The sequence below is a fragment of the Furipterus horrens genome, unplaced genomic scaffold (assembly GCF_987537825.1).
Source record: "Furipterus horrens unplaced genomic scaffold, mFurHor1.1.pri manual_scaffold_1, whole genome shotgun sequence".
Lineage (NCBI taxonomy): Eukaryota > Metazoa > Chordata > Mammalia > Chiroptera > Furipteridae > Furipterus > Furipterus horrens.
In genome coordinates this window covers 85,718,014-85,744,319 of record NW_028327171.1, presented here as the reverse complement: position 1 = coordinate 85,744,319, position 26,306 = coordinate 85,718,014, and the positions used below count along the sequence as shown (strand labels likewise).

The window sequence follows — 26,306 nt, the reverse complement described above, 5'->3', positions numbered from 1 at the left end:
CACAGGAGACTTCTGGCCAAGATGGAGGCTTAGACTGACACACTCCGTCTCCCTCCACAACTAAGAAGGAATACAACTACTGCAAAACCAGAAATAACCAGAAAATAAATGGAAGTCCAACGTATGAAGTTATAAAGAAATGGTGCTCCTCTGGACTGGTAGGAGGGGCGAAGTTGGGGAGTAGAGTTCAAGCTGTGCTGTCTGCGGCAGCAGCAGCGATGGAGGCAGGACAGTGGTAAGCACAGACACCCATATTTAAGGGGAGGCGAGAAGCGCCTGGGGAGCACCCCCAGCTGCAGACCAGATCCGTCAGCTTGCGATTCCAAAGCCAGGGAAGGCAGACCTTCATTGCCTTCTGTGAGGCCTGAAGCAGGTGGGAATGGAGGAGGAGGCTCCTGGTCTCTCAGCGGAGAGTGAACAGCAGGAATCCATCTTGGACTCCCAGCCCCCGCAGAAAACGCCACAGCATGGTGAGACGGGTCGCCCGGTTGTGACAATTGCATGAGGCTCCGCCCCCTATAGCATAGGAGGTGTGACAGCCTTGATCTGACTCCATTTTCTCAGGAATTTCACCTCTAGTTGCTGCCTCTGTATAGGTTTGATAGAAGGTCTCTTCTTGAGACTCCAGTGTAATGGTCAACACAGCATTATAAGCTTCCCAGAGTTTTGGGTTGTTCTTCAGGACCTGCCACAAATGTTGACCAGTCCAAGTACCTCAGCATGATGTCAGACACACATTACAGTCAATGGCCATTCCATCTGCATAAGGTCATTTTACTCTCATCCAGTACAACCTGGGCTCAAGCAGAGGGAAAGCAGAGAGGACTAGAGACTCTTGGGGAGAGTTTGGCATGGCAGCTTTGAGGGGAGAACTGGGGGAGCAGCCAACCGGGTCCCAGTACTGACTCATCCCCAGTACTGCAGGCAGACCATTCCCCTCCGAGTGGTGTCACTGGTTGCATTCTTATACAACAGTAATGAACTATCAGAAAGAGAATCTAAGAAAACATTCACATTTACAATTGCACCAAAAAATAAATTAAATACCTAGGAATAAATTTAACTGAGAAGATAAGGACCTGTACATGGTAATTTATAAGAAACTGAAGGAAAAAATTGAAGAAGATAGAAATAAATGGAAGCATATACCATGCTCACAGATAGAATTTGCATTGTTAAGATGTCCATATAACCTACAGAGTGAATGCAATCCCTATAAACGTATCAATGGCATATTTCAAAGAACTAGAGCAAATAATTCTAAAACTTATATGGAACCACAAAAGAACCTGAATAGCCACAGCAATCTTGAGAAAAAGAACAAAGTTGGAGGTATCATGCTACAATACCTAAAATCAACCTATAAACAAGGATATAGCAATCAAAATGACATGGTACTGGCATAAAAACAGACACATAGCTCAATGGAACAGAATAGAGAGCCCAGAAATAAACCCATGCCAATACTGTCAATTAATCTATGACAAAAGATCCAAGAATATACAGTAGGTTAAAGACAGTCTCTTCAATAAGTGCTGTTGAGAAAACTGGACAGATGCATGCAAAAAAATTGTAACTAGACCACCTTCTTACACCACATGTAAGAATAAACTCAGAATGCATTTAGACCTAAATGTAAGATGCAAAACCCTCTGGCATTGCTCTTAGTAATATTTTTCTGATATATATCCTCAGGCAAGGGAAACAAAAGAAAGAAAAAACAAATGGGACTACATCAAATTAAAAATTTTTTGCGCAACAAAGGAAACCATCAACCAAACAAAAGACAACCTATCATTTGGGAAAAGATATTGGCCAATGACAGATCCAATAAGGGGCTGATATCCAAAATGTATAAGGAAGTCATATAATGCAACACCAAAAAACAAACAAACAAACAAAAAAAAACCAATCCAAATAAAAATGGGCAGAGGACATGAATAAACACTTTTCCAAAGAGGACTACAGATGGTCGATAGATTAATAAAAGGATGCTCGGTGTCACTAATCATCAGAGAAATGCAAATTAAAACTACAATGAGATATCACCTCACACCTGTCTAAATGATTATCAATAAATTTAACAAACAAGTATTGGTGAAAATGTGGAGAAAGGGGAATCCTCATACATTGTTGGTGGAACTGCAAATTGGTGTAGCTAGTATAGAAAACAGTATGGAGTTACCTCAAAAAATTGAAAATAGAACTACCTTATGACCCAGGAATTCCACCTCTGGGTATTTTTCCAAAGAAATTCAAAACACTAATTCAAAAGTATATATGCATCCTTTTGTTCATTGTAGCATTATTTACGATAGCCAAGATATGGAAGCAACCCAAGTGCCCATCAACAGACAATTAGATAAAGATGTGGTACATATACACAAAATATTACTGAGCCATACCAATGGGTCCACCCATTAGTGACAACATGGGTGGACCTAGAGGTTATTATGCTAAGTGAAATCAGTCAGACAAAGACAAATCACATGATTTCACTTACATGTGGAATCTAAGGAACAAAATAAACGAACAAGCAAAGCGAAATAGACTCAGAGATACAAAGAACAGACTGATGGTAACCAGATAGGATGGGGGCTGGTGGCTAGGTAAAATAGGTGAAGAGATTGAGAAGTACAGATTGATCGTAACAAAATAGTAATAGGGATGTAAAGTATGGCACAGGAAATATAGTCAATAATATTATAATAACTATGTACAGTGCCAAGTGGGAATGTCACTAGAAATGTCAGGGGGAACACTATGTAAATAATGATAGTCTAACCACTATGCTATACACCTGAAACTAATACAGCTAATACAGCATAATATTGAATGTAAACTGTAATTGAAATAATTTTTAAAGACAAAAATAAAATGAAAAAACTAAAATTTAAGAAAACACACACACAAAAGCAAGCTAGACACACTGAGAACAATCTCCTCCCTTATTGCTCCTGGAAATGTGCCATCTGTGAAATATTTCTGGGTCAGCAGACTCCAAAGGTGCAGTAAGGGCACTAAGAAATAAAGTGGAGCCAGACTTGGTGTATGGCTGATGGATAAAAGTATTTTGGATTAAATCATAAATTTCATATGATAAAACATTTATACATAGAAGTATAAAACATACTGAGAAAATATAAAAGGGAGCCATAAATTCACATTCAATTTAAGAAGCATTTACTAAATATCTACTCTACGTCAGAGACTGTGCTAGGAACAGGGCCTCTAATAATGAACAAGATGGTCCCTCCCCTCCTCTCAAGGACAAATCCAGGGCACTAGCAGAAAAACAAAAAACAATAATCTGGTTATAACTAATCACAAACCTTGTATCAGGCCTGATCTTAGTGAGACCATAGGCAGTGGCTAAGTTGATTTTTCCCTGAGGTTACACGTTCAATACAGAACTGATGTTATCAGAAAATGAAAGTCAGTGGTACTGAATTTAAGAAGTTGACATTTAAAACATGTTTTAGGAGTTTGAGAAAATTCTCCACTCCTGATCAACTGAAAATATAGAAAAGATATTAAATGTTACTGATTTGATTAACAAATGAAGCTCAAGATTTGGTCTCTGACCCTTCAGGGAATTCCTTAGTGAAATAACAAACTACAGTATTAGTCCTTTGCAAAGAGGAACTGCCTGAATTTTTAGAGTACAATTGTGCCCATTTTAATTACCACATCATCAATGTCACTATGAAATTATATGGCTAAGCTCAGAACTATGATACTCATTAGTTCATTATAACTCTAGCTGAAACACTACTTTCCCCCAGAACCAGTGATCCCAACAGGATTGGCATCCATCCATCCATTCATTCATTTAACCAATATTTGTGAACTCCTACTATGTGTCAGGCACTGTGCTAGGCACCGAGGTTACAGCAATGAGCAGTCTTGGCTTCTGTGAGGGCTCATTCTTTAACATATGTTCCATCAAGTGCCAACCTCATACCTGAACCAGATATCGCTAGTCACAGCATCCTCTCCTGCCACGCCCTAGACTTATAAGACTATTATCAAAGATAGAACACAAGATGAAACTTAACAGCCATCCAGATCCTAACCAAATTATACTGAATAACCTGTGATTCCCTCAAAAATGCTGCCTTAGTTCATGTCATTTTGTTTGTCTTTCACCTCTCTCCTCTACCATGATGAAGTTAACAGTTCAAATGCTCTACCTTGAAGTTTCCCAGTTCTCCCAATATGGATGTAAATTCTTCCTTTTCTGAACCTGTTTCTTCCTTTATTTTATGGTATCTAATAAAGTGCATGTCATCTCCCACATATGCATTTTAAGGATAAAAAATACACTTTGTCTTTGAATGCCTCATATTACCTATCATAGAGCTCTGTACATACATACACACACACACACACACACACACACACAATCACATGCTTGCTATGAGACAACCTAGGTTGATTGAGAGAATATATAAGCTCACTTGGTAAAAAGCTTATTGTAAATCTAGGTCCAATTGGAGACTATCATTTCTACTGTCTGGTTATCAAGTTGCATTCACAACAGAAATTACCCTTAAAATTACAATTATATAAAAGAAGTTTTATTTGATATAAAGAAATGAAACTATGGTAGATTCTTAACCTATAAATTTTAGACTTCTGGTTGTGATGCTTCTGATATAGTCTATAGCACTTGTATATATATGCACAGATGTGTTTTTCCAGGGAAAGGATTCACCAGATTCTCTAGAGGTTGTAAAAAATAAACTATGCAGTAATTGACATGCTGACAAAGATGTTGACGTGTTTGTCCTCACATGTCAAAATGGTATATTGGGAAAGAGAAGGACTCCATTTACTGCTGTTTCCAGGTTTACACCTTTCAGGATCATCCTGGTAGTCTCTCTCCATATTGTTTTTCCTATGTACATGGTGCCCACGAAATAAAATATGAAAAAATAAAGTCATAACCATAAAGACTTAAGCTTTTTCAGCACATAAACTTCTAAATGATTAACAATATCCATTAAAATTCCATATTTTCAGAACCTAATATAAACCTTTATGAAATTGGCAGGGTCTTTTTCTTTTTCTTTTTTTTAGATGTTATGTACCTTTAGGAAAAATGCTCTCCAAAAAACAAAATTAAAATGTAGTAGCTAAGTTAGAGGTATTTAGATTAGTAATTACTAGCACTTTTTCAAACTAGGTAAATATAAACAAGGGACTAGGAAAAGGAAATGCACATCTGTAAGACAAATAGTATTACTGAATTATTGTTTATTTAAAATCATACATGAGTTTTTCCATGAGTGTAAACAGACTGGTTCATTTCATAGCCATATTTACAGATACCAAATAACTACAACTAACTTTTGTCCACAAGACATACTGAATTAAACAATGTGATCAATTCAAAGGTTAACTTTTTAAAAAGGATTTAAGCTACAAAAATGATCTGTCAGTTGCTTGTGAAACTTCTCATTTAAAAAAAGGTTTTACTAAATCAAATCTATACAGTGAATTATTGTGTAATCAAATCTGAATATGTTCCTCAGGCTTTGCCAGAGGTAAGCAAAATAATATTAATAGAATTAAGATCACTAAAAAATAAAGGATTTTTTTTTCTGATTACATAAAACATCATGGCACATTATCACTGTATAACATAGAAACCCAGTAAGACACATTTCAATATTGACTTCTTGTTCCTATAAAGGTAAAACAAAATTTCCAATACAGCAAGTAAATTATTAATTCTAGAATGTGAGCGATAAAGAGGTGTGCTCTTTAAAAACATGCAATCCCTACAAATAATATCTCATCTCAATGCATGAGAAAAAGCATATTTAAAATTTAAACAGACCTCTATCAGCCACTATGCGAACAATTCTCCATCTGCTTCATCTACGGAGACTATAATTAGGTAACAACACAGCTCCTCCGAATGTGTACAATTTTTTAAAATAGTGACAATTTACTTGTTCTTTTCAATTTTATTCATTTATACATTTCAAATGTGGCCATGTTAATGACAAAATATATACAAATATTTTAAAAGACAAAAATAACAATTATATACAGTTTGAAAAATCAAATCATATTTTAACCATGGTACCTTTCACCTAGTTCAATGACTAGAGACTTTCCAACACAGTAACTATCAGGTACTGCAAAAGGCCAAATGAAGCCTCAACACTACATCCAGATTTTTTTTTTCCTTCCAAATGCTGTCATTTTTCTATAAAGCATGTTTATAATTTACCTGCGTTTAAATTGGCAATAGCTACATGAGCAATGCCTTATGACACAAATCAAAGCCTTTCCCTAACCAAAAGCTACTATTAACTGAAATTAATTTTACCATTCATATTAAATTCAGATGTCTAGATCCCAGATACCTGGGTATGAAATATTAAAATCTGGCAAGAGGAATTAATATTTTTCTTCCTTTCTTTTAATATAAACCACTATATAATAGTGAACTAAACATATTTGTTTCATAGAAACAACTTACATTTGCCAATACAGGGCAAATGGTCTATTTACAGATACAACTGGACTGCCTAACTGACAGTGAGTGTTGCCGACCGGGCTCCAAGTCAATGGAGCTAATATGGTGGAGCTCTCTGCTGAATGGACTTCCCCTTCAGAATACGTCGGATCTGGAATGGAAATAAATAGGATTTGTAAAGTTTATTTTTAATAGTCAAAGCACCATATTTCCTTTACAGTTTCATTCCTTTCTTATGTACTCTATACCATCCTGTCAAGTCATAAGTATAGTAAGAAATATGCAACGTGTCAAGATTTTAAGGTGACTTAAAAAATACTATAACTCCTTTCAAAGCTTACTGATCTTTGAGTGCAAAAGCATCTCCATTAAAATTATCTGAAGTGGTCTGCCTGCAGTATGGGGAATGAGTCAGCACTGGGACCCGGTCGGCTGCTCCCTCAGTTCTCTCCTCAAAGCCACCACCCCAAATTCTCCCCAAGCGTCTCTAGTCCTCTCTGCCCTCCCTCTGCTTGAGCTCAGGAGAGAGGAGGGGGAGAGAGAGAGAGAGAAACATCAATATGAGAAACATTGACTGGCTGCTCCCGATTGTACAAGAGTGTCTATGGGAGTTACAGCTCTCACTGACCTCAATTCCTGCCATACAAAAGAGCATAATACTGAGCAGAAAGAGCATGAAAGGATTGGGAAAAGTGAGGGAAAACACAATTCAGTTTAACATGCTTGCAGACCCAGCTGAGGAACCTGAAAAGTATTCTAAAGAACCCTGAGAGTTTTGAGTGTGGTCTCCTCAAAGGGAAAAAAGAATTCCTATGAGCCTTACTCATAGAAGAGAAATGACAACAGGGTTAAGGATGACTCTGGCTGCTCTGAGAGAACAGACTGTTGACGGGCATAGACAGAAGCAGGAAGATTGGTTTAGGACTCCGTTACCAAAACTAGATGAGAAGTACATTCCCCTCAGTACTAGCTGTAAAGTTATGTTAATAAAATACACTTCCATATAGTAAAAATAAAATAAAAATAAAAAAATTATCTGAAGTTGAAAATCTCCAACAGCTTAAATAAGACCTATAGTGCTACTATGGAATACAGAAGGGAATACAGTCCTTTCTATGTGTTCCTATAACATTATGGTCACATGAGGAGTATGAATCAAAGAAACAGTTAAACTGCATTCCATATATTTTATTTTGTGCTTATCAAAGTATGTCATGACCTACTTATAGCCACAATCACCCTCATTTCCCCCAGGGAAAAGTTTCCATCAAAAATATCTAAACTGCTTAAAAGATTCAGTTCTTCTTGTCAAGAAAAAATCAGTCATGTGAAACTACTCAATCCCCAAAGATAATATATAAACATATGATATGTAAAGCATAATTTTGTTTAAAGTATAAAACAGTTCTAGGTTCTCAATTCCATAAGTAACCTTCCCATTTCTTAATTAGTATCACTTAGTAGATATAAATAATTGTAACAGCTGATGCTTACTGAGCCCTTACAATGTGCCTGGGACTCTCCTGAACTCTCTACAGATAATGGGCTCATTTAACACTAACAGACACAAACACTGACAGAACCTACCTAAAGAGCATCAGCTGGCCTCCACCCTGAACAACTTTATCTCCCTTTATGTTGCAGACCAAGTGCCTGAAAGCATTTCCTGTCGTTTCTGTCACCCTCACCTGTTCTCCCACAGGGCCATCAGGAACCAAATGCACTGGCTGTTCGTTCTCCAAGTTTCGAGTACTTGGGTCCGCTCCCTTCCTCATCAACAGGCGGACTGCATCCAACTGTGTCACCCGATAGTGCAGACTGGCAGCCACGTGAAGGGCAGTGTTTCCATTGTAAGCCTAAAGACAAAGAGACAAAATGACACTCATCAGCAAAGGACACTTGGATAAAAACAGCTCAAAAGCTTGAAAACAATGTAAAAGTTGTTCTAACTCTTGCGCTGCTATTGAAGCTTTCAAAAAGTACCTTTGCATTCACAAAAGACAGACAACTGGGGAGCTCCAAAAAGAGGCGAATGAGTTCCAGATTTGCTTCCTCAGCTGCCAAATGCAGGGCTGTGCGGCCACTTTTACGATCCTTGTCAAAGGCAAGAGGGGAAAAAGCATGAACATCCAGACACCATGTCTTAACATGTTTTAACCCAGTCTCTCAAATGTTTGACTCACACTTGGAGACTCACTTTGTATGCTCCTTCTCCACAAAGCCTTCCTTAATCCCCAACTAGACAAAATCTCTCATTCCTGTTAAATTCCCTATTAATTTGCCTATATGCCTCTTATCACAGTCTACCCTTGCATACAGCGTGGCCATAAAATGTAGAAAATAGACTACACTGTTTTATCATGTACTGTAATATAATGCAATAAACCATTTATTATGTACTTGCCCATGTTTCCAGACTTGGTAGCCACCCTGTAGACTTATAATGAGTTACATTTATATTTCTCACCTCTTTTATTAGACAGTCAGGTCGCCAAGGACCCAGGTAGCTTATGATTTAGGCATTTTCTTCCCCAGAGTCCCTAACTCAGTAAATAAATCTCAGATTTGAAGAGAAAAAACTATTTTCCATTTTAAAAAACAGAGATCAAGCAACCCTTACACAAAAGCACCACCTTATCAGTATATGAAAATTGACGCCAAAACGACAGTATCATTTTCAAGCTCTTTTTCCTTTCAAACAAAGACTATTTCATAGCTAAATGATCTTTTGCCTAATAATCCAAAGATCAAGGTAAATCAAGAAAGCAGATAAGATGATCTTTTAAAATATAAGCTACTTAATATTTTGCTACCAACTCCACTAAGGTAAAGGGGGGGGGTAGTTTTAATCTCTACTTGGGAATAGGTATTTTGCTGTAACCACTTTTCTTCCCATCCCATCTCCAAACTCCTCTTTCTTTTACCTTAGCTTCCACTGATGCTCCCATTTGAATCAAACACTTAATGGTGTCAACCAGACTCTTATTCTTCAGTAAAAGCTCCTGAACTTCAGGTGAATGGGGCTGTTGATTTCGCTGGAGTTCGTGTACCACAGCATTGTGGGCCATGACTGCACAGTGCAGAGGAGTCAGGCCTAGAAAAAGTATAATAAAGCAGTGGTTGGTCAAGCATGGAATCAAATCTTTCAGTTGATCTACAATTACAAACCTTGAGGATAGTCTCTAATGTGCCCTACAAATGGGCTCCACAAGAACTAGTAAGGCAATATGAATAATCCTTCCATTGGTTTTTAGTGTTAATTTTATCTACAGAATATTTTTAATTACCTTCCTTTCTTCTTGGTATGAAACTTAATATACCTTTAGAACTAATGGAACCTCTCTACTAATGGTTTTTCACCCAATAAAGTGTTATTTGCTTACCATCATAGTTAGTTGCCTCAAGATCCACAAACTGATTGCTCATTACTGCACCCTTCTGAATTGCCTGCAAAATTTAAAAACAAAAAACTGTTAGTGAAAGATAAGCTACACAAATACTTGTCTATTAGTATTCCAAGAAATAAATAAGTCAACTCAGAACAGATTATTGCAACAGGCAACCCACATCCAACTTCTAACAACCAAGCCTTGTGATAATGGGTAATGGAAGCCTGGCCCGCTGCCTCTTACCTGAAGCACCTGGGAGTGGCCCTTCTCAGCACAGACATGCAGAGGGGTTCTTCCCCAGCAATCGGTGGTGTTCACCTGGGCCCCGAGGTTCACCAGATCCTGCACAATGAGATGCTGATTGGCAGCCACTGCCACCTGAAAGGCACTCTGTGGACATTCAGAAGAAGAAAAGTATGTTTTTGAAACAGGTTACACTATCATAGCAAGAAACATGAACATAAATTAAGGGAAAAATCCACATGGAAAAAATTAAATCCTACTAACAAGTATTAAGATCCCGTAACACAAGAAAACTAAAATAAGCTTAAGGCGTGGCTTTATTATACCAAGTTAGTCTTTGATCAAGTAAGTACAAAGTTAATGTTAATAACTTCAAGGTTGATGGTGGCACAGAGTCAACATTCTCAAAGTTAATATTAACTAAACTCTGTTGGTCTTAAAATGATCTGTAAATAAATACAAGATTGGCTCTCATTCTCTTCACAATGACAGCATCTTTGCCATCTCCCCCTGTCAAGGTCCTCACCTGGCCATTGTGCTCTTTAATATCCAGCATGTGAAGGGCATTCATCTTTCTTGCAAGGACATAGGCAAGTGCTCTTCTCCCCTGGGCAACAGCAATATGAAGGAATCTAGGAAACAAGGAAAGGGGAAGAGGTGAATTACTTCTGGCTTCACTAAGTTTGTCTTTAAAACAATACCTTTTTAGCCCTTTTCTCAATATATTGGTACCCGCAAATAATACATTACAAAGCATAAATGCTTTTCTGCTAAGTGGATAATACATCTGATTTACAATAGGGTAAGTTAGCCAATGAGAAATAAGAAAAAAGGATGCTAAGCACCATACTGACCACTTTAAACCTATTATTTTTAATATTCATAAAAACACCCTGGCTGGTGTGGCTCAGTGGACTGAGCGCCAGCCTGAGAAACAAAAGGTTGCCAGTTTGATTCCCAGTCAGGACACATGCCAGGCTGCAGGCCAGGTCCCCAGCTGGGGGTGTACAAGAGGCAACCGACTGATGTATCTCTCGCACGTCAGTGTTTCTCCCCACCCCCCTCCTTTCTCCCTCCCTCCACCTCTCTCTAAAAATTAAAACAAAAAACTCTTATGAGGGAGGTATTATCATTTTATGTTAAGAAACTGAGGCACAGAGAACTTATATAACTTGCCCAAGGACACAAAGATGTCAGGACAGATAAGTATTCAAAGTATTCAATCTACAAATCAACTCATAGTTGACCACGACCAGCTAATCATGATTTGTTTCTTTTCTCCATAGATACAGTCTCTGCTGGTCTTTTGAAGCCAGTTATTCAAAGACGACACATATTTTTATTAATTTAGAACAGGTAATTTGTTCAGCCAGGGGGAAAGAAAAAAAGGAAAACTCTCTTAAAATATTAGCTATCATTGAACAGCAGTTTCTGCCTACACTGATCATCTTGATTAGCCAACCATTTACTAAGGTGTGCCTTGGTACACCACAGAGAAATTCTCTACCTACTATGTGCAAAAAGTAGTTTAACAAATTAGGTACATGAGATAAAGGGATACTCACGTGTCACCATCTGCGTCCTTTGAAAGAAACTGGTCTTGGGAGATGTTTGCCAATTTGCTTTCTTCTTGCTCCACTTGCCACTGAAAAAATGACTTCCCTAACTGTGTAGTATTCATTGGACTTCCAATAATGTTCTGGAATGGCAGTGAAGTGCTTAAAGGCACAGAGCCTGCATCATGCCCTGCCATGGCCTCACAGGCACTATGTGGCATCATGTTGAAGTTTTGCACGTGGGCATCATTCTGTTGCTGAACACTAGGGGAAGTCTGAATGGGAAGAGCAACATTCTCACATTCCCCATGACTATTTAGAAGGGATGCAAAACTTTGGTTTGGGAGGAACTGTAGTTCTTGGTTATCAAAGACGTTTGGTTCATAGTTGGGGGACTGGGAAATTCTGAAGTAAGGACTGTATTCCAGAGCTGGGTTGTGGGTATAGGGTTGTGACGGCTGCTGCAGCTGCATGTTCTGGCTCTGTGGAGAATATTGGTACATGGAAGCCTGATCCATCATGTGTGGGGAGCTGCTGACTTGGAATGGTTGGTACTTCTGAGGTGGACTGAAGACTTGCCCTCCATGGAAGTCCTGACACTGCGCTCGGGGAGAGCTCTGCGGGACCACCACAGGGCTCACCCAGCTAACTTGGACTGTATTCAGGGAAACTGGGTTGCATTCATTCTTGATGTTGATGATGTTCTGAAGCAGATCGGCACTGCTGTCCTGTTTGGCTTCACTGTGATGAACATCTTCCATGCTCTCCACAGGTGTTGGTGTTTGAGGTGGTGTCTGGAAAGAAAAAGTAAATTGCACCTTCCTTCCAAAATTATTTCAGGAATAATTTCCAAAAGTTAGTCAGAGGAAAGTAGTGAGATACTTACCAAAAACTGGGTATGCGGCAAAGCTGGCCTTTTGCCAAGTGGTCCATCAGATGATGAATCAGGTCCTTTCCTTTTCCCGCTATATAACACAGTGTTTGTCAATTCTATACCAAAGAAAGAAATATGGAATCTGTGATCATTTTATCTTGCAAATTTTACCCATAATCAAGCTATATTATTTTACTCTAAAGCCCCCATAATATCATGAATAGAAATAACTCTTACCTGTGAATTGCTCTCTGTTCACACCTTGTATCTATAAGGAAAAAAAAAGTTTCCCATTTAGTGTACTACTAAATAGCTTCACATTTAATATACATCAATAAACACACTTATCTTTACCACTCTTTACAGCTTACCATAAACCTTTGATATAGCTATTCTATCTATTTATTTTCTGTCTTAATTTTCAGTCTTTCAAGGTCCCCTATTTTCACTTTCACCTTAGTTCAACTACATTAAGATAAAATAAGGCCACTTGAGTTTTCCATTTCTCGTCAAAATGTTCCATTTCAATTGAACTCCATTTATTTCCTTGCCCCTGCAATCTGCCTACATTTATTCATTCATTAAATTTCTCTTGTGACTTACCAAGTATCTAGCACTGGGCTAAGTGATAGGAATACGGCAGACAGCAAGGCACATACACTCTGTCCTATGGACTCTGTGGTCTACAAAACTCTTATTGGACTTAGGTCAGCAAAGAATAATAACTCCAACAGTTTAACGTTCCTGACCCCTGTCCCAAAACAAAAAGTAAGTGCCACCTTAAAATCATCTGTGGCTTGGCCAGCAGCCTTCTGTTTATGACTTCGGATGTGCAGCAGGAGTTCCTTCACTGAATTCTTCACTCGAACACCTTGAAACGGTCCTCTCTGCTGCCTTCCAACCCCCATAAGGGGCTCAACTGTTCAAAAGAAAAAACATGGCCCAATTAAATCTCTTCACAGACACAAACCTTAGTAACTTCAAAAGGATAGCTATCTAAGGTATAAAGTCCCCAGTCACCAGAATGCCAAGCCTTTCCAACTCGTTCTGGTCAATGGCTTACATGTCAGCCCTATTGAAGGTCTGACGCAGCCTGATACCTTTCCTTATCAGGCACCCTCAAGAATTAAAGCTCATACAAATGTGGGTTCTGGGGTCTTCAGAGTCAATAAACCCAGATTAAGCCTCTCTGTCTCCCAGCCCTATTAACTTATGAGACAGGATCACAGATTGGCCACCGTAACTCTCATAGATCTATAAGTATTCTTGACTTATGAAAAACCGTGGGGGAGCAAGGGATAAATGAATTCTTAGCTTTCAAACCAAAGAATTTGTATCCACATAAAAATTTAAGTCTATTAATCTACTCAGCTAAGAAAGCACAAAACATACCTCCTCCCAAGAATTCAGTGTAGCAAAGCCTAAAAATGTCTTAGATCTGTTTATTATTATTTCACTCAGTTCAGTCAGCTATGCAAAGAAATCTGCTTAAATTCACTGAGCTTAAACACATTTCCACACACGCATGCGGAATTTCCCCTCACTGACTGTTTTTGGAATTGCTCACAGAGGCCTTCTCAGTAAAAAAGGAAATCTGTAATTCCATTTCATATTTAAACTCTAAAATACACTTTAAAATGCAGTCTATGAGTACGGCATTCCACTTCTGACCATTACTATGACACTATTTCTTGGGATGAGTTGAACACCAAGTAAACATGCAAAACGCCAGGAAATGAATAATTCTGCCACCACACTGAAAGTGGAAAAGAAGTAAAAAGATGGGACAAGAAACAATGCATAATTTGAACATATATCATAAATAGATGAAAGAAACAACTTAATGATGGGACAAATTAAATGACTAGTTGTTTTTATGTTTAAGTTTAAGAATATCTTGCCAGACTAACACATTTCTCTGGAATGGCAGGAGTTAATAATTCAACATCACAGGGAGAAAAACTCAGTTTCAGAAATCCTCTATGGTTATGCCATAAACCAGGGAACTAGCAAAATATTTTCATCCAGATGAAAGCCAAATGCGGGAAGACTCTATACACACACACACACACACACACACACACGCACACACACACATATACACATACACAAGTTTTGCCTTTGCTGCACACTTATCGTACAGAGAGCACCTTATACGGCCAAGTGGTTTAAATCACTTATTTAAATGAAACTGGAAAAATCACTTCTTAAAAATAAACTACAACCAAAACAGCAGTGGCTAAACAGTGGAGAACACATGAAAGAGAACGTTCTTTAAATCATGCTGATTACATTCTCCAACAGTTGAGATTATCTAGAGGTTCTTTACCCACAGGGTCATCCTGTTTTCCCCCAAATTATGCAACTCAGTTCATTAAGAAACTAATTGGCCCTGACTAGGCAGTTCAGTTGGTTTTCAGTCCAGCTTCACCTTACCTCTTGATAATATCGGTTTTTTCTTTAACATAAAGACTGACATAAAGCCCTTTTACTTAAAATTTCCGCAGATACGTAGGAAGAAATAAGTCAGGACCTTAAACACAGTACTCAAACCTTTTCACACACACACACACAAAAGCCACAAGAAAAACACCTACACTATGTCAGATCCCAAACCTCACCGTAGTATGTGAATTATAGCTTAATAAAAGCTACTTGAGAAAAAGAAGGGGATGGGGATCTAATGTGGTTCGCCCCTCACCCCCCCACCACCTCAGAAGCCAGAGCTCTCTGTTCCGAGAGACGTTTCTAGCTATAAAGCCAGCGGGATGGCACCCGGATTTCACAGATGGTCAGAAGGCATCGAGTTATATCAAACGCCCAGCACAGGCTAAGGCATCCAATAGCCGCCTACTACATGACGGCTAGTATGATTATGTACTGCCGCTGAGGGAGACGCAGAAGCCACCTAGAACCTGGTGGAGGCACTCCGCATCAGTGGCCGGACTTTCCCCTCCCGCCGGTGTGTGGGCCGCGGGTGGACTGGGTGCTGGGGCCGCCCCTGCCCGGGCCGGTGGGTACCTGGCAGCCGCTCCGCGCGGGCGCCGCCTCTCGCCCGGGACTCCACCGCCCCGCAGGAGGACGCGGACGAGGCCGAGGTGTCGGAGGAGTCAGAGCCCGGCGAGCAGGGCGCCGAGGGCCCCGACGCCGAGCAGCTGGCGTCGCAGGCGCCCGGGGCGGCGGCTGGCGGCGATGCGCCGTAGAAGTAGGCCAAGTTGAGCGGGCTGGTCATGAGGCCGCCGTCTCCGGCCGCGTCCAGCAGCCCTTCTCCGCCACGGCTGTCGTCCAGTAGCTTGTCCACAATCATGCTCCCAGGGTCGGCGCTCGGGGACCCCCAAACACCTGCGCGCGGCTGCCCCCGGCTGAGGTTGCGGCTGGGAGGACGCGACCGTGACCTATCGGACACAGGACGGCGCGGGGTACGGGCGCGGCCCCAGGCCTTCCGTCTTTATAACCCGCCTTTGGGGCCAAGGGCGGGGAGAGGCATCGCCGCCGCTCAGACCGCCCCAGCGCCCCGATCTGGCTATTGGTGGCGTCAGGGCCTCCTCCCGCCCCTCCTCCGGATGCGCTCGGTTTCCAGTAAAATGTACAGGATGAGGCAATGTGCCCTCCGCCCTCGCCCCGCCCGCAGGGCTCCGCCTAGCCCGACCGGTTGTTTTCTCGCCCTTCACCTAGAACCTCCAACGGAGAGCGCTCGCGACTCCTGCCCCCGGCGCGCTCCTGGCGAGCCCAGACACCCGGGGAGAGGGCGTGTGGCTGGGGCCTTGAGCTGCAGCGGGAGGCAGGGAGGCAGGGAGGCAACCGGGAACAGGTCGGCCTGGTTCCCGCGAGGTAGGAAGTCCGGGACGGAGCGCACCCCACACCCCTCTGCCCAAGCTTCTCGCCCGCCCGATTTAAGGCATCTTTGAAAGGGTTCTTAAGGGCCCATCTCCTCCAGCGCCTCAAAGCAGTTTCTTTCCTCTTAGAAAACGTTTGCCAACGTTCCTTTTCACAGGGTCCCAAATTGAATATAATTTGGAGCCAGTTTTCTGTCTTAAAATTGTAATCGGGGAAACAGCTGAATTTTTTTCTTGGTGGTGGTTAGGGGTGGGGGGCATCTGGGGAATAAAATGCAGGGCCCTACACCGTTGTATCCTTCAATACTGGAACAAAGGCATCTTAGCAAAATGATAAATACACATACATGTAAATGTCTATATAATTTCTTTATTCTGCATAACTTTACATTACGTGTGAAACACAAATCTTGCTCTTTCCTGTTTTAAATACTTTTTCAAATAGATTTACACAAATTTTTATTGAAGTCCTATTATTAAAACCATGGCTAGGAAAAAAGATGATTATGTCTGCCCTTTCAAGGACATCATAATCTTGTAGGAATGATAAGGTAAGTACTCTCATGCTATATTAAAAAAAAATTCATTATGATTAAATATCATGAGGGATACAAAGTTCAGTGAGTGTCCTAAAAAGAGAGACAAGAAGTCTGGTGGAGGAAAAGAGGACCTGAGGGAAATCTTTGCAAAAGATGTTGCAGTCACACTAAAGGATGGCTGGGATTTCAACCCACAGCATTTACAGCATGAGCAAAGAACTAAGAAGTCAGATAAACTTGAGTCCCCTTCAGGACAGTGAAAGGGAAGATGATAACATTAAATGTGAAAGGTATCTTGGTGCCTTTGGGTGCAGCACTCCAGTGGCAAGCTGAGACACTGGATCTTTATTTAATAAACACTGAGTAAACAAGAAAGACTTTGGGGCAGACAAAATCTGCAGCTTAGATTCAGTGACACAAAGGACCCAGAGGCCATCAGGAGCCACTGCAATAGCCCAAGAGGGAATTGACCTGATCCTGGGCCAGAGGCAGTGGGAAAGAGGAAAGAAATGGAAAGAAAGCAGGGCTGGGCAGCATTGCTAGGGCAGAATCCAGAGGTCTGGCCCAGGTGTTGGCAGGGAGTCATGAAGGGGTTCCCAATCAGGCTCTAGTTTGGGGCAGGATGACAGATGAACAAGGATGCCAGCTTCAGATTGCAGGGACATTAGGAAAAGCAGAATGCTAGGGTTCCAAGAGGAAAAGGGACAGGGAGGGAGACAGTGAGCATGAGTTGGTACTCAGTATAAATAGTGATATAAGATCCTGGTGGGCGTTCCAAAGTATTTCCTTGTTACTCATAAAGTGTTGTATTCCTCCCAAAACTTATTGCTGTCTCTCCCTCCCAATTTTTAGATTTTGTTAACTTTTTAAAAAATAAAAAGGAAATAACGTGCTTGATACATTTACAGAAAATAGAAAGCTCCAGTTATTGCAATTCCTAAAAACCAAAATCACTTAAAAGATGCTCCAAAGAAGATGCTGGGCTTTTTCAATACAATCTATTTGGATTTTATTTCCTCCCTGTTTAGAGCAAGAGCAGAGCAAACTGTTTGGACACCTCTGACAATCCAATATGGAGTCACTGTCAGCCATGACAGTTATATCAAATGCTATGTTAAGACTGAGGTAATGGCGTATAACAGGAATGCCCAAGACCACAAGTCTGGACACTTGGATAAGGACTCCATCTGGATACCAATATGAGTGTGACCCCGACCACTTGCTGGCAACAACTCAGAGCTCCTACCACCCAGCACTGGAGTTTGGCTATACCATGGGTCATGCTTGGAGCCCTGCCAGACCTCCACTCCACTGGACTATGCCACCATTGTGGCTATGTGGCTTCAGACAACACCAGCCTCTCTACTTGTGGACCCGGCCAGTGACCAGGACTTCATGGCTTTGCACTCACTCTGCTCACTTCTATCGTGTAAGCTCCCCCTCTGTGTGCAACCTGCGTGTGACTCTGTTGACTTATTGGGGAGGTCATCCTTAATAAACCTGGCATTGTGTGAGTGACTCCTTCGGGGATGCTGCCTTGTTCACAACATCCCCACTAACATATTTTATGTATAATAAAAGCCATAAATGGCCATTCAAATAAATTCATGGATAAAAGCCATTGCGATTTTTTATTTTTTACAAAATAAGTTCTCCCTTAAAATTATTTCCTGTTTCACCTGGTATATAAAAATTCAAACCTCAAAATCAGGGCCTCTGGTGAACTTTATATAGATTAATATGATCAGTGAAAGACTGATGTCTCAAAGTAAACACTCAAAGATTTTTATGAAATGCTAAAGCAATCATACTATTTGAGAAGACCACAACCCCCAATATCCAAAAGCCCTCCCAGACACAGTCATGAATGAGTGTTAACTTCACTTCAAAGGGAAAATTTTAAAATATTCTGCTTCATTTCAATGTTTTAATATATAATCAATTTGGTTTATTTGGTTGAAGGACACAACACTGCCATTGTTGTAATCAAATGTGGCCTAACATTCACTCAGTAGAAGATAGCCACCATGTTATGAGGATACTGGAAAAGTCCATTAAGAACATAGCACCAACTAGGCAAAAGTGTAAGTGAACTACGTATTTTGAAAGTAGGCCTTCCAGCTCCATTCCATGTTAGGCCTTTAGATAACTGTAGCACTGACCAACATCTTGACTAGTCTCATGAGCAGTCTTGAGCTAGAACCACCCCTCCCCAAAACCACTCCCAGATTCCTGACCACAGAAATTATATTTAAAAAATGAGGCCTTAAGAAATTGCCCAAAGTCACATTGTTCATCATAGGTGGAGAAGAGATTAAAATCCTCATCTGTCTCATTCTGGAGCCTGATGTTTTGCTTTAAAAAGGAAGAGTATATAAATTGGTAGTCACAAAACGGTCCTGGAGGTGTCAAGTACAGCACAGGGACACAGTCAGTAATATTTAATGACTACGTACGGTGCCAGGTGATTTCTTGAAACAGCAGGGGGACCACTTTGTAAAGCATATGATTGTTTAACAACTTTTTTGTACACTTGAAACTAATACAAAACAATGTTGAATGTAAACAATAATGGAAAAATAAGTGGAAAATTCCAGAAATAAACAACTCATAATTTTTTTAAGGGAGATTAGAAGACTCATTTTCCTCAAGATTCAGATGCACTGTCTACATCTAATGATACAGAAAAAAATGAAAATGATATCTCACGTTTTCCTGACTCATGAAAGGGAGAAATCTATTCCAAAGTAAGAAACTGTAAATAAGGGTTAAAACTATGATGATGCTATCATTACCTTGGTCTTATAGACGTTAATCATTTACCTTGTGTCTTATACAATGGAACATTGCTGAATTAATTATAATAAAGTGTCAGTTAAGTAAAAGGTACTAAATTTTTTAAATGTACATGTAATGAACTTTTTGTCTGGTCAGAAGGTGCTTGATAAAATTCAGTATTCTGACCATCACAATATGAAACTAGAAATTATCACAAGGAAAAAATGGAAAAAGCACACCAACACATGCAGGCTAAATTACATGTTACTAAAAATTGAATGGGTAAACAATGAGATCATGAAAGGAATGAAAAGATACCTTGAAATGAGTGAAAATGAGAATACAGCAACCCAAAATCTTTGGGATACAGGGAAAGTAGTTCTAAAAGGGAAATTCATAGCATTACAAGCCTTTCTCAAAAAACATGAAAAATCTTAAATAAGCAAGCTAACTTTAAACTTAAGGGATCTTGAAAAAGAGCAACAAAGAAAACCCAAAGTATGCAGAAGAAAGAAGAGAATAAAGATCAAAGCAGAAATAAAACAGATTCTAAAAATATAATACAAAAAAAAAAAAAAAATCAATGGAAACAAGACCTGGTTCTTTGAAAAGAAAAACAAGATTGGCAAACCTTTAACCAGACTCATTAAAAAAAAAAAAAAAACAAGAGAGGACCCAAATAAATAAAATCAGAAATAAAGAGAAGTAACAACTGATGCCAAAGAAATACAAAGGATTCTAAGAAAATATCATGAACAATTATATACAAAAAATTGAATAATCGGGATGAAATGGATAAATTCCTAGAAACATACAGTCTTCTAAAACTGAATCAGGAAGAATCAGATAATCTAAATAAATAGATTACAATTAGTGAAATTGAAGTAGTCATCAAAAAAAAGTCTAAGAAACATGTCCTGAACCCAACCGTTTCGCAGGTGAATTTTATGAAACATTAAAGAACTAACAACTCACCTCAAACTATTCAAAAATTCAAGAGGAAGGCAGACTCCCAAGCTCCTTTTACAAAACCAGCATTATCCTAATTCCAAAACTTAGATAAAGACATTACAAAGAGACTTCCAGCCAAGATGGAGGCCTAGACTGACACGCTCCATTTCCTTCCACAATTAAGAAGGAATACATCTACTGCAAAATCAGAAGTTCCAGAAAATAAAACTACATGGAAGTCCAACGTATGAAGTTATAAACAAGTGGTGCTTGTCCAGATGGGGGAGGGGCAAAGCCAAGGTGGAGAGGTCAAGCTGTGCTGGCAACGGCGGCTGTGGTGATGGGGGTGGGATGGTGGTAAGCACAGACACCCGTATTTAAAAAGAGGCGAGAAACAGCTGGGTAGCACCCCTGGCTGCAGACCAGAGTTAGCTCATGATTCCAATGCCCAGGAAGGTAGACCCCCTTTGCCTTGGACTGTGAAGGCCGGAGGAGGTGGAGATGGAGGAAGAAGCTCCTGGTCTCTCAGGAGAGAGCAAACGGCAAAAATCCATCTTGGACCCCTGCACTCACACAAAACGCCACAGCGTGGTGAGAAGGGTCACCCAGTTTTGATGAGTGCATGGGGCTCCGTCCCCTATAGCGTAGGAGGTGTGACACCCCCACCCAGGAAGCAAAGGTAAACACAAAACTGTCAGGATGGCACAGATCATGATAGAGATCCCAGTCACGCAGCTGACCAGACAGCAAATATCTGATCTAATAGATCAGCAGACAGGAAATCTTTCTGAGGCACACAGTTCAGAGCTTGGTTATACGAATACATACAGACCTGACAGCAGATCTTAAACAAGACAGGGAAGGAATGAAGGCTAGTCCTGATGAAATGAATGAAAACAGATACGAAACAAGTGGTGAGGGAAAGAAAACCAGGGATCAAATCAACAAATCAGAACATAGGGAAGGAACAAACAGTCAACCAGTGCAGAAAGAGGAAACAAAAAGTGAGGAAAATGAGGAGAGGCTCACAAACGTATGGGATAGCTGTAAGCGTGCCAACATCCAAATCACAGGGTTGCCAGAGGTGAAGAAGAACTAGAAATTGAAAAATTATGTGAAAAAATAATGAAGCAGAACTTCCCTAACTTGGAGAAGGAAATAGACTTACAGGTCCAGGAAGCACAGAGAGTTCCAAAAAAACTGGACCCAGGCAGAACCACACCAAGACACATTAAACAAAATGTCAAAAATTAAGGATAAAGAGAGAATCTTAAAAGCAGCAAGAGAGAAGAGAATTACATACAAAGGGGTCCCAATAAGACTATCAGCTGATTTCTCAAAAAAAACTCTGCAGGCAAGAAGGGACTGGCAAGAAATATTCAAAGTAATGAAAAGCAAAAATCTACAACCATGATTACTCTATCCAGCAAAGCTATCATTCAGAATAGAAGGGCAGAGAAAGTGCTTCCAGGACAAAGTAAAACTGAAGGAGTTCATCAGATCCAAACCACTGTTATATGAAATGTTAAAGGGACTTGTTTAGGAGAAGGAGGGTCAAAACTATGAACATTAAAATGAAACCTGTATCACAACCAACAACAGAAGCTAGGGAATTGAAACAAAGGCAAACTAAGTAGGCAACAAGAGTGGAAAAAGAATTATAGGTATGGGGAAAATATTGGGGGGAGGTCAACAGAGAGGGGGAAGGGAGGAAAGGGAGGGAGATGGTACAGGAATTAAGAAGCATAGTAGGAGGAAGCAGAGTAGATAGGAAAATGTCGAGAAGAACTATATGCACAACCAATGGGCATGGACTAAAAGGGGGGACAACTGGAGGGAGGGGGTCACTGGGTGGAGGAGAACAAAGGGAAAAGAAATTGAGACAACTGTAACAGCATAATCAATAAAGCATATTTAAAAATAAAAATTAATTAAATAAAAAGGACATTACCAAAAAAAAAAAAAAAATTATCTGACCATATCCCTGATGAACATAGATGCTGAAATCCTCAACAAAGTATTAGCAGACCAGATCCAGCAATGTATTAAAAAGATCATACACCATGATCAAGTGGGATTTATTCCTGGGATGAAAGATCAGTTCAATATCACAAATCAATAAATGTGATACTCCACAGAAATAAAATGAAAGATAAAACCATAGGATCATATCGGTAGATGCAAAAAAAAAAAGTATTTTATAAAATCCAGCATCCATTTATGATTTTAAAAGACTCTCAGCAAAGTGGGAATAAAGAATAAAACTTAACATAATAAAGGTCATATATGACAAACACCCAGCTAACATTCTCAACAGGGCAAAGCTAAAATCATCTTCCATAAGATCAGGAATAATACAAGGATGTCCACTTTCTCCACTTTTATTCAACATAGTATTGGGAGTCTCTGCCACAGCAATCAGACAAAAAAAAGAAAAAAAAGAATTAAAAGTATTCAAATTGGAAATTAAAAATAAAACTGTCATTATTTATAGATGACATTATATTAAAGATTCCACAAAAAAAAACTATTAGAACTGATAAATGAATTCAGTAAAGCAGCAGGATACAAAATTATAATCAGAAATTGGTTGCATTGCTATACACCAATAATAAATTGTCAGAAAGCGAAACAAAGAAAATAATCCCCTTTACAATCGCACTAAAAATAAATAAAATACCTAGTAATAAAATTTAACCATGGATGTAAAATACCTGTACCCAGAAAATTATAAGACACTGAAGAAAAAACTGAAGATACAAATAAGTGTAAGCATATACCGTATTCATAAATAGGAAGAACTAACATTAAAATGTCCATACTACCCAAAGACATCTAGAGATTCAATGTAATTCCTATCAACATACCAAGACATATTTCACAGAACTAGAACAAATATTCCAAAATATATCTGGAACAACAAAAGACCCTGAATTGCCACAGCAATCTTGAGAAAGAAGAACAAAGTTGGAGGTAACATACTACCTGATATCTAACAATATTACAGGGCTTTAGTAATCAAAACAGCATGGTACTGTCATAAAAACAGACATATGGATCGGTGGAACAGAATAAAGAGCCCAGAAATAAAGCCATGCCTTTATAATCAATTAACGTTTGACAAAGGAGGCAGGAACATACAATAGGGTAAAGACAGTATATTCATTAAACGATGTTGGGAAAATTGGACAGATACACACACACAAAAACAATGAAACTAGACCAACTTCTTAAACCATGCACAAGAACAAACTCAAAATCTATTAAACACTTGAATGTAAGATTTGAAACCATAAAAATTCTATTAAAATACACAGGTAGTAAAATCTCAGACATTTCTTGTAGTGATATTTTTTCTAATATATCTCTTTAGACAAGGGGGATAAAAGAAAAAGAATTAATGGGACTATATCAAATTTAAAACTTTTTGCACAGCAAAGATTACCATCAAAAAAATAAAGACAATCCACTGACTGGGAGAACATATTTGCCAATAATACATCTGAAAAGGGGTTAATATCCAAAATTTATAAACAACTTATAGAACTCCACACCACCCCCCAAAAAATCCAACAATCCAATTTAAAAATGGGCAAAGGACCTTAACAGATGCTTCTCCAAGGAGGACATACAGAGAGTTCATAGGCATATGAAAAGATTCTCAATATTACTAATCATCAGAGAGATGCAAATTAAAATCACAATGAGATATCACCTCACACCTGTCAGAATGGCTGTCGTCAATAAGTCAATGAAGAAGTGCTGGCAAGGATGTGGAGAAAAGGGAACCCTCGTGCACTGTCGGAGGGAATGCAGATTAGTACAGCCATTGTAGAAAATAGTATGGAGTTACCTCAAAAAATTAAAAATGGAACTGCCTTATGACACAGCAATTCCGCTTCTGGGAATTTATTAGAAGAAACCGGAAAGCCTAATTCAAAAGAATATGTGCACCCCTATGTTCACTGCAGCATTATTTACAATAGCCAAGATTTGGAAGCAGCCCAAGTACCCATCAGTAGATGAGTAGATATAAAGACTGTGGTACATTTACAGAATGGAATACTACTCAGCCATAAAAAGAAGAAGGAAACTTTACCTTCTGGGACAGCATGGATGGACCTGGAGAGCACTATGCTAAGTAAAATAAGCCAGTCAGAGAAAGACAAATACCATATGATCTCACTTATTTGTGGAATCTCATGAACAAAATAAACATACAAAATATGAACAGACTCACAGATGCTGAGAACAGACTGAGAGCTGTCAGAGAAGAGGGGGTTTCAGGGCTGGGTGAAAAAGGCGAAGGGATTTTGAGCAAAAAAAAGAAACCCTCATAGACACAGACAATAGTATGATGATTACCAGAGGGAAAGGCGGTAGAGAGAAGTAAAAGAGGTTAAAGGGAGAATAAATGGTGATGGAAGGAGGCTCCCTTTGGGTGGTGAGCACACAATACAATATACAGATGATGTATTATAGAATTGTACACTTGAGTCCTATATAATTTTATTAACCAATGTCACCCCAATAAATTCAATAAAAATATTTTTAAAAGAAAAATGTGTGTAACTCAATTAATTACTATTTTCCAAATGAATAATGCAAGATGTTACAAAAATCACACATTCCATTCAAGGTGCAAGAGAAACCAATGGATATTACTATATCAGAGTAAAAAAATTCATTGATATGATTTAAGATTCCATGTTGCATTTATCCTTAAGGATACTACCACTTATTTTGACATAAAAGAAGAATATCCACAATTATCTGAAATATTAAAAGATTTCTTCCTTTTTGAACTACACATCTTCATATATTTCAACCAAAATAACATATTGTAACAAATAAAATGCAGAAACAGATGAGAATGCATCTTCTATAAAGCCAGATATTAACAGATTTGCAAAAAATGTAAAACAATACTGTTTTCAATAAATGTTTTTTTCCAATTTAGAAAATATAGTTTTAAAAATAAACTAGTAAAGATTTAAAAATTTTTATTGCTAGAATGTAGATAGTATATCATTCAAAGTAATAATTCCAAATTGGACTAATAATTGTTTAATACTTAGTTCTGGAACCTTCCTCTCCTCTCCATCTCAATTAAACTCTTCAAAACAGGCCTTCATCTCTCACCTGAGCTAAATGATTGCCCATCCAGCCTTGCCCACCTAAAACCATCCTTCAGGCTACCATCAGCATGCCACATCTACAACCAAATCCAAGAATTCCTCTAAGGATCCTTCAATGGCTCCCTATCATCTTCAGCATCAAGTTCAATCTTCTTAGAATGGCAGGTGTCCAAGCCCTGCCTTCATCACAAGCCTCATCTTCCTCATTACTTAACAGTAATACTGAATATATAGTTCCCAAAGCTCTGGACTTCTGCTACTTCTGCCTTTGCACAGAATGCTCTCCCCTTCCTCACCTGGCAATTAATACTCATCTCCCAAACTCAAATTAACATCCTACAGCCCTGAAGCCTTCCCTGACCTTCCCTCCTCCTCATCCTCACTCTTACGCCCAGTTTGGGCTTAAGGGCTCCTCTTCTGTGTCTCCATACATACTTCCATCATGGCTCTTAAATTGTGTCGAAAGTATCCGTTTATGAGCCTATCTCTACTATACTATAATCTACCAG

The 26,306-nt window shown here is 39.3% G+C and overlaps 1 protein-coding gene and 1 long non-coding RNA gene across 2 annotated transcripts; one reads left to right on the top strand and one right to left on the bottom strand.

The window, feature by feature from the left end:
• Positions 1-5,242: 5,242 nt before the first annotated feature.
• On the bottom strand, positions 5,243-15,987 carry NFKBIZ (NFKB inhibitor zeta). Its single transcript, XM_090276262.1, has 12 exons — positions 15,577-15,987; positions 13,335-13,474; positions 12,793-12,823; positions 12,568-12,671; positions 11,691-12,475; positions 10,652-10,757; positions 10,126-10,272; positions 9,877-9,940; positions 9,418-9,587; positions 8,477-8,587; positions 8,182-8,349; positions 5,243-6,644 (listed from the first exon to the last, which is right to left on the bottom strand). Exons 1-12 carry the CDS (start codon positions 15,860-15,862, stop codon positions 6,591-6,593), a joined length of 2,166 nt encoding a protein of 721 aa, XP_090132388.1. The 5' UTR covers positions 15,863-15,987; the 3' UTR covers positions 5,243-6,590.
• Positions 15,988-16,196: 209 nt separating this feature from the next.
• On the top strand, positions 16,197-18,551 carry LOC150021430 (uncharacterized). Its single transcript, XR_016507633.1, has 3 exons — positions 16,197-16,386; positions 16,837-16,942; positions 17,959-18,551. It is a non-coding gene; the product is annotated as an uncharacterized LOC150021430 (long non-coding RNA).
• Positions 18,552-26,306: the final 7,755 nt, after the last annotated feature.

Bases quoted from the DNA above. Each gene is read 5' to 3' on its own strand.
- NFKBIZ (XM_090276262.1), bottom strand. From the start codon at position 15,862: ATGATTGTGGACAAGCTACTGGACGACAGCCGTGGCGGAGAAGGGCTG. The intron at 12,824-13,334 runs GTGGCACTTACT...TTTTCCTTATAG, and splicing joins AAGCCACAGATGATTTTAAG to ATACAAGGTGTGAACAGAGA. The intron at 12,476-12,567 runs GTAAGTATCTCA...TTTTCTTTCCAG, and splicing joins TGCCGCATACCCAGTTTTTG to ACACCACCTCAAACACCAAC.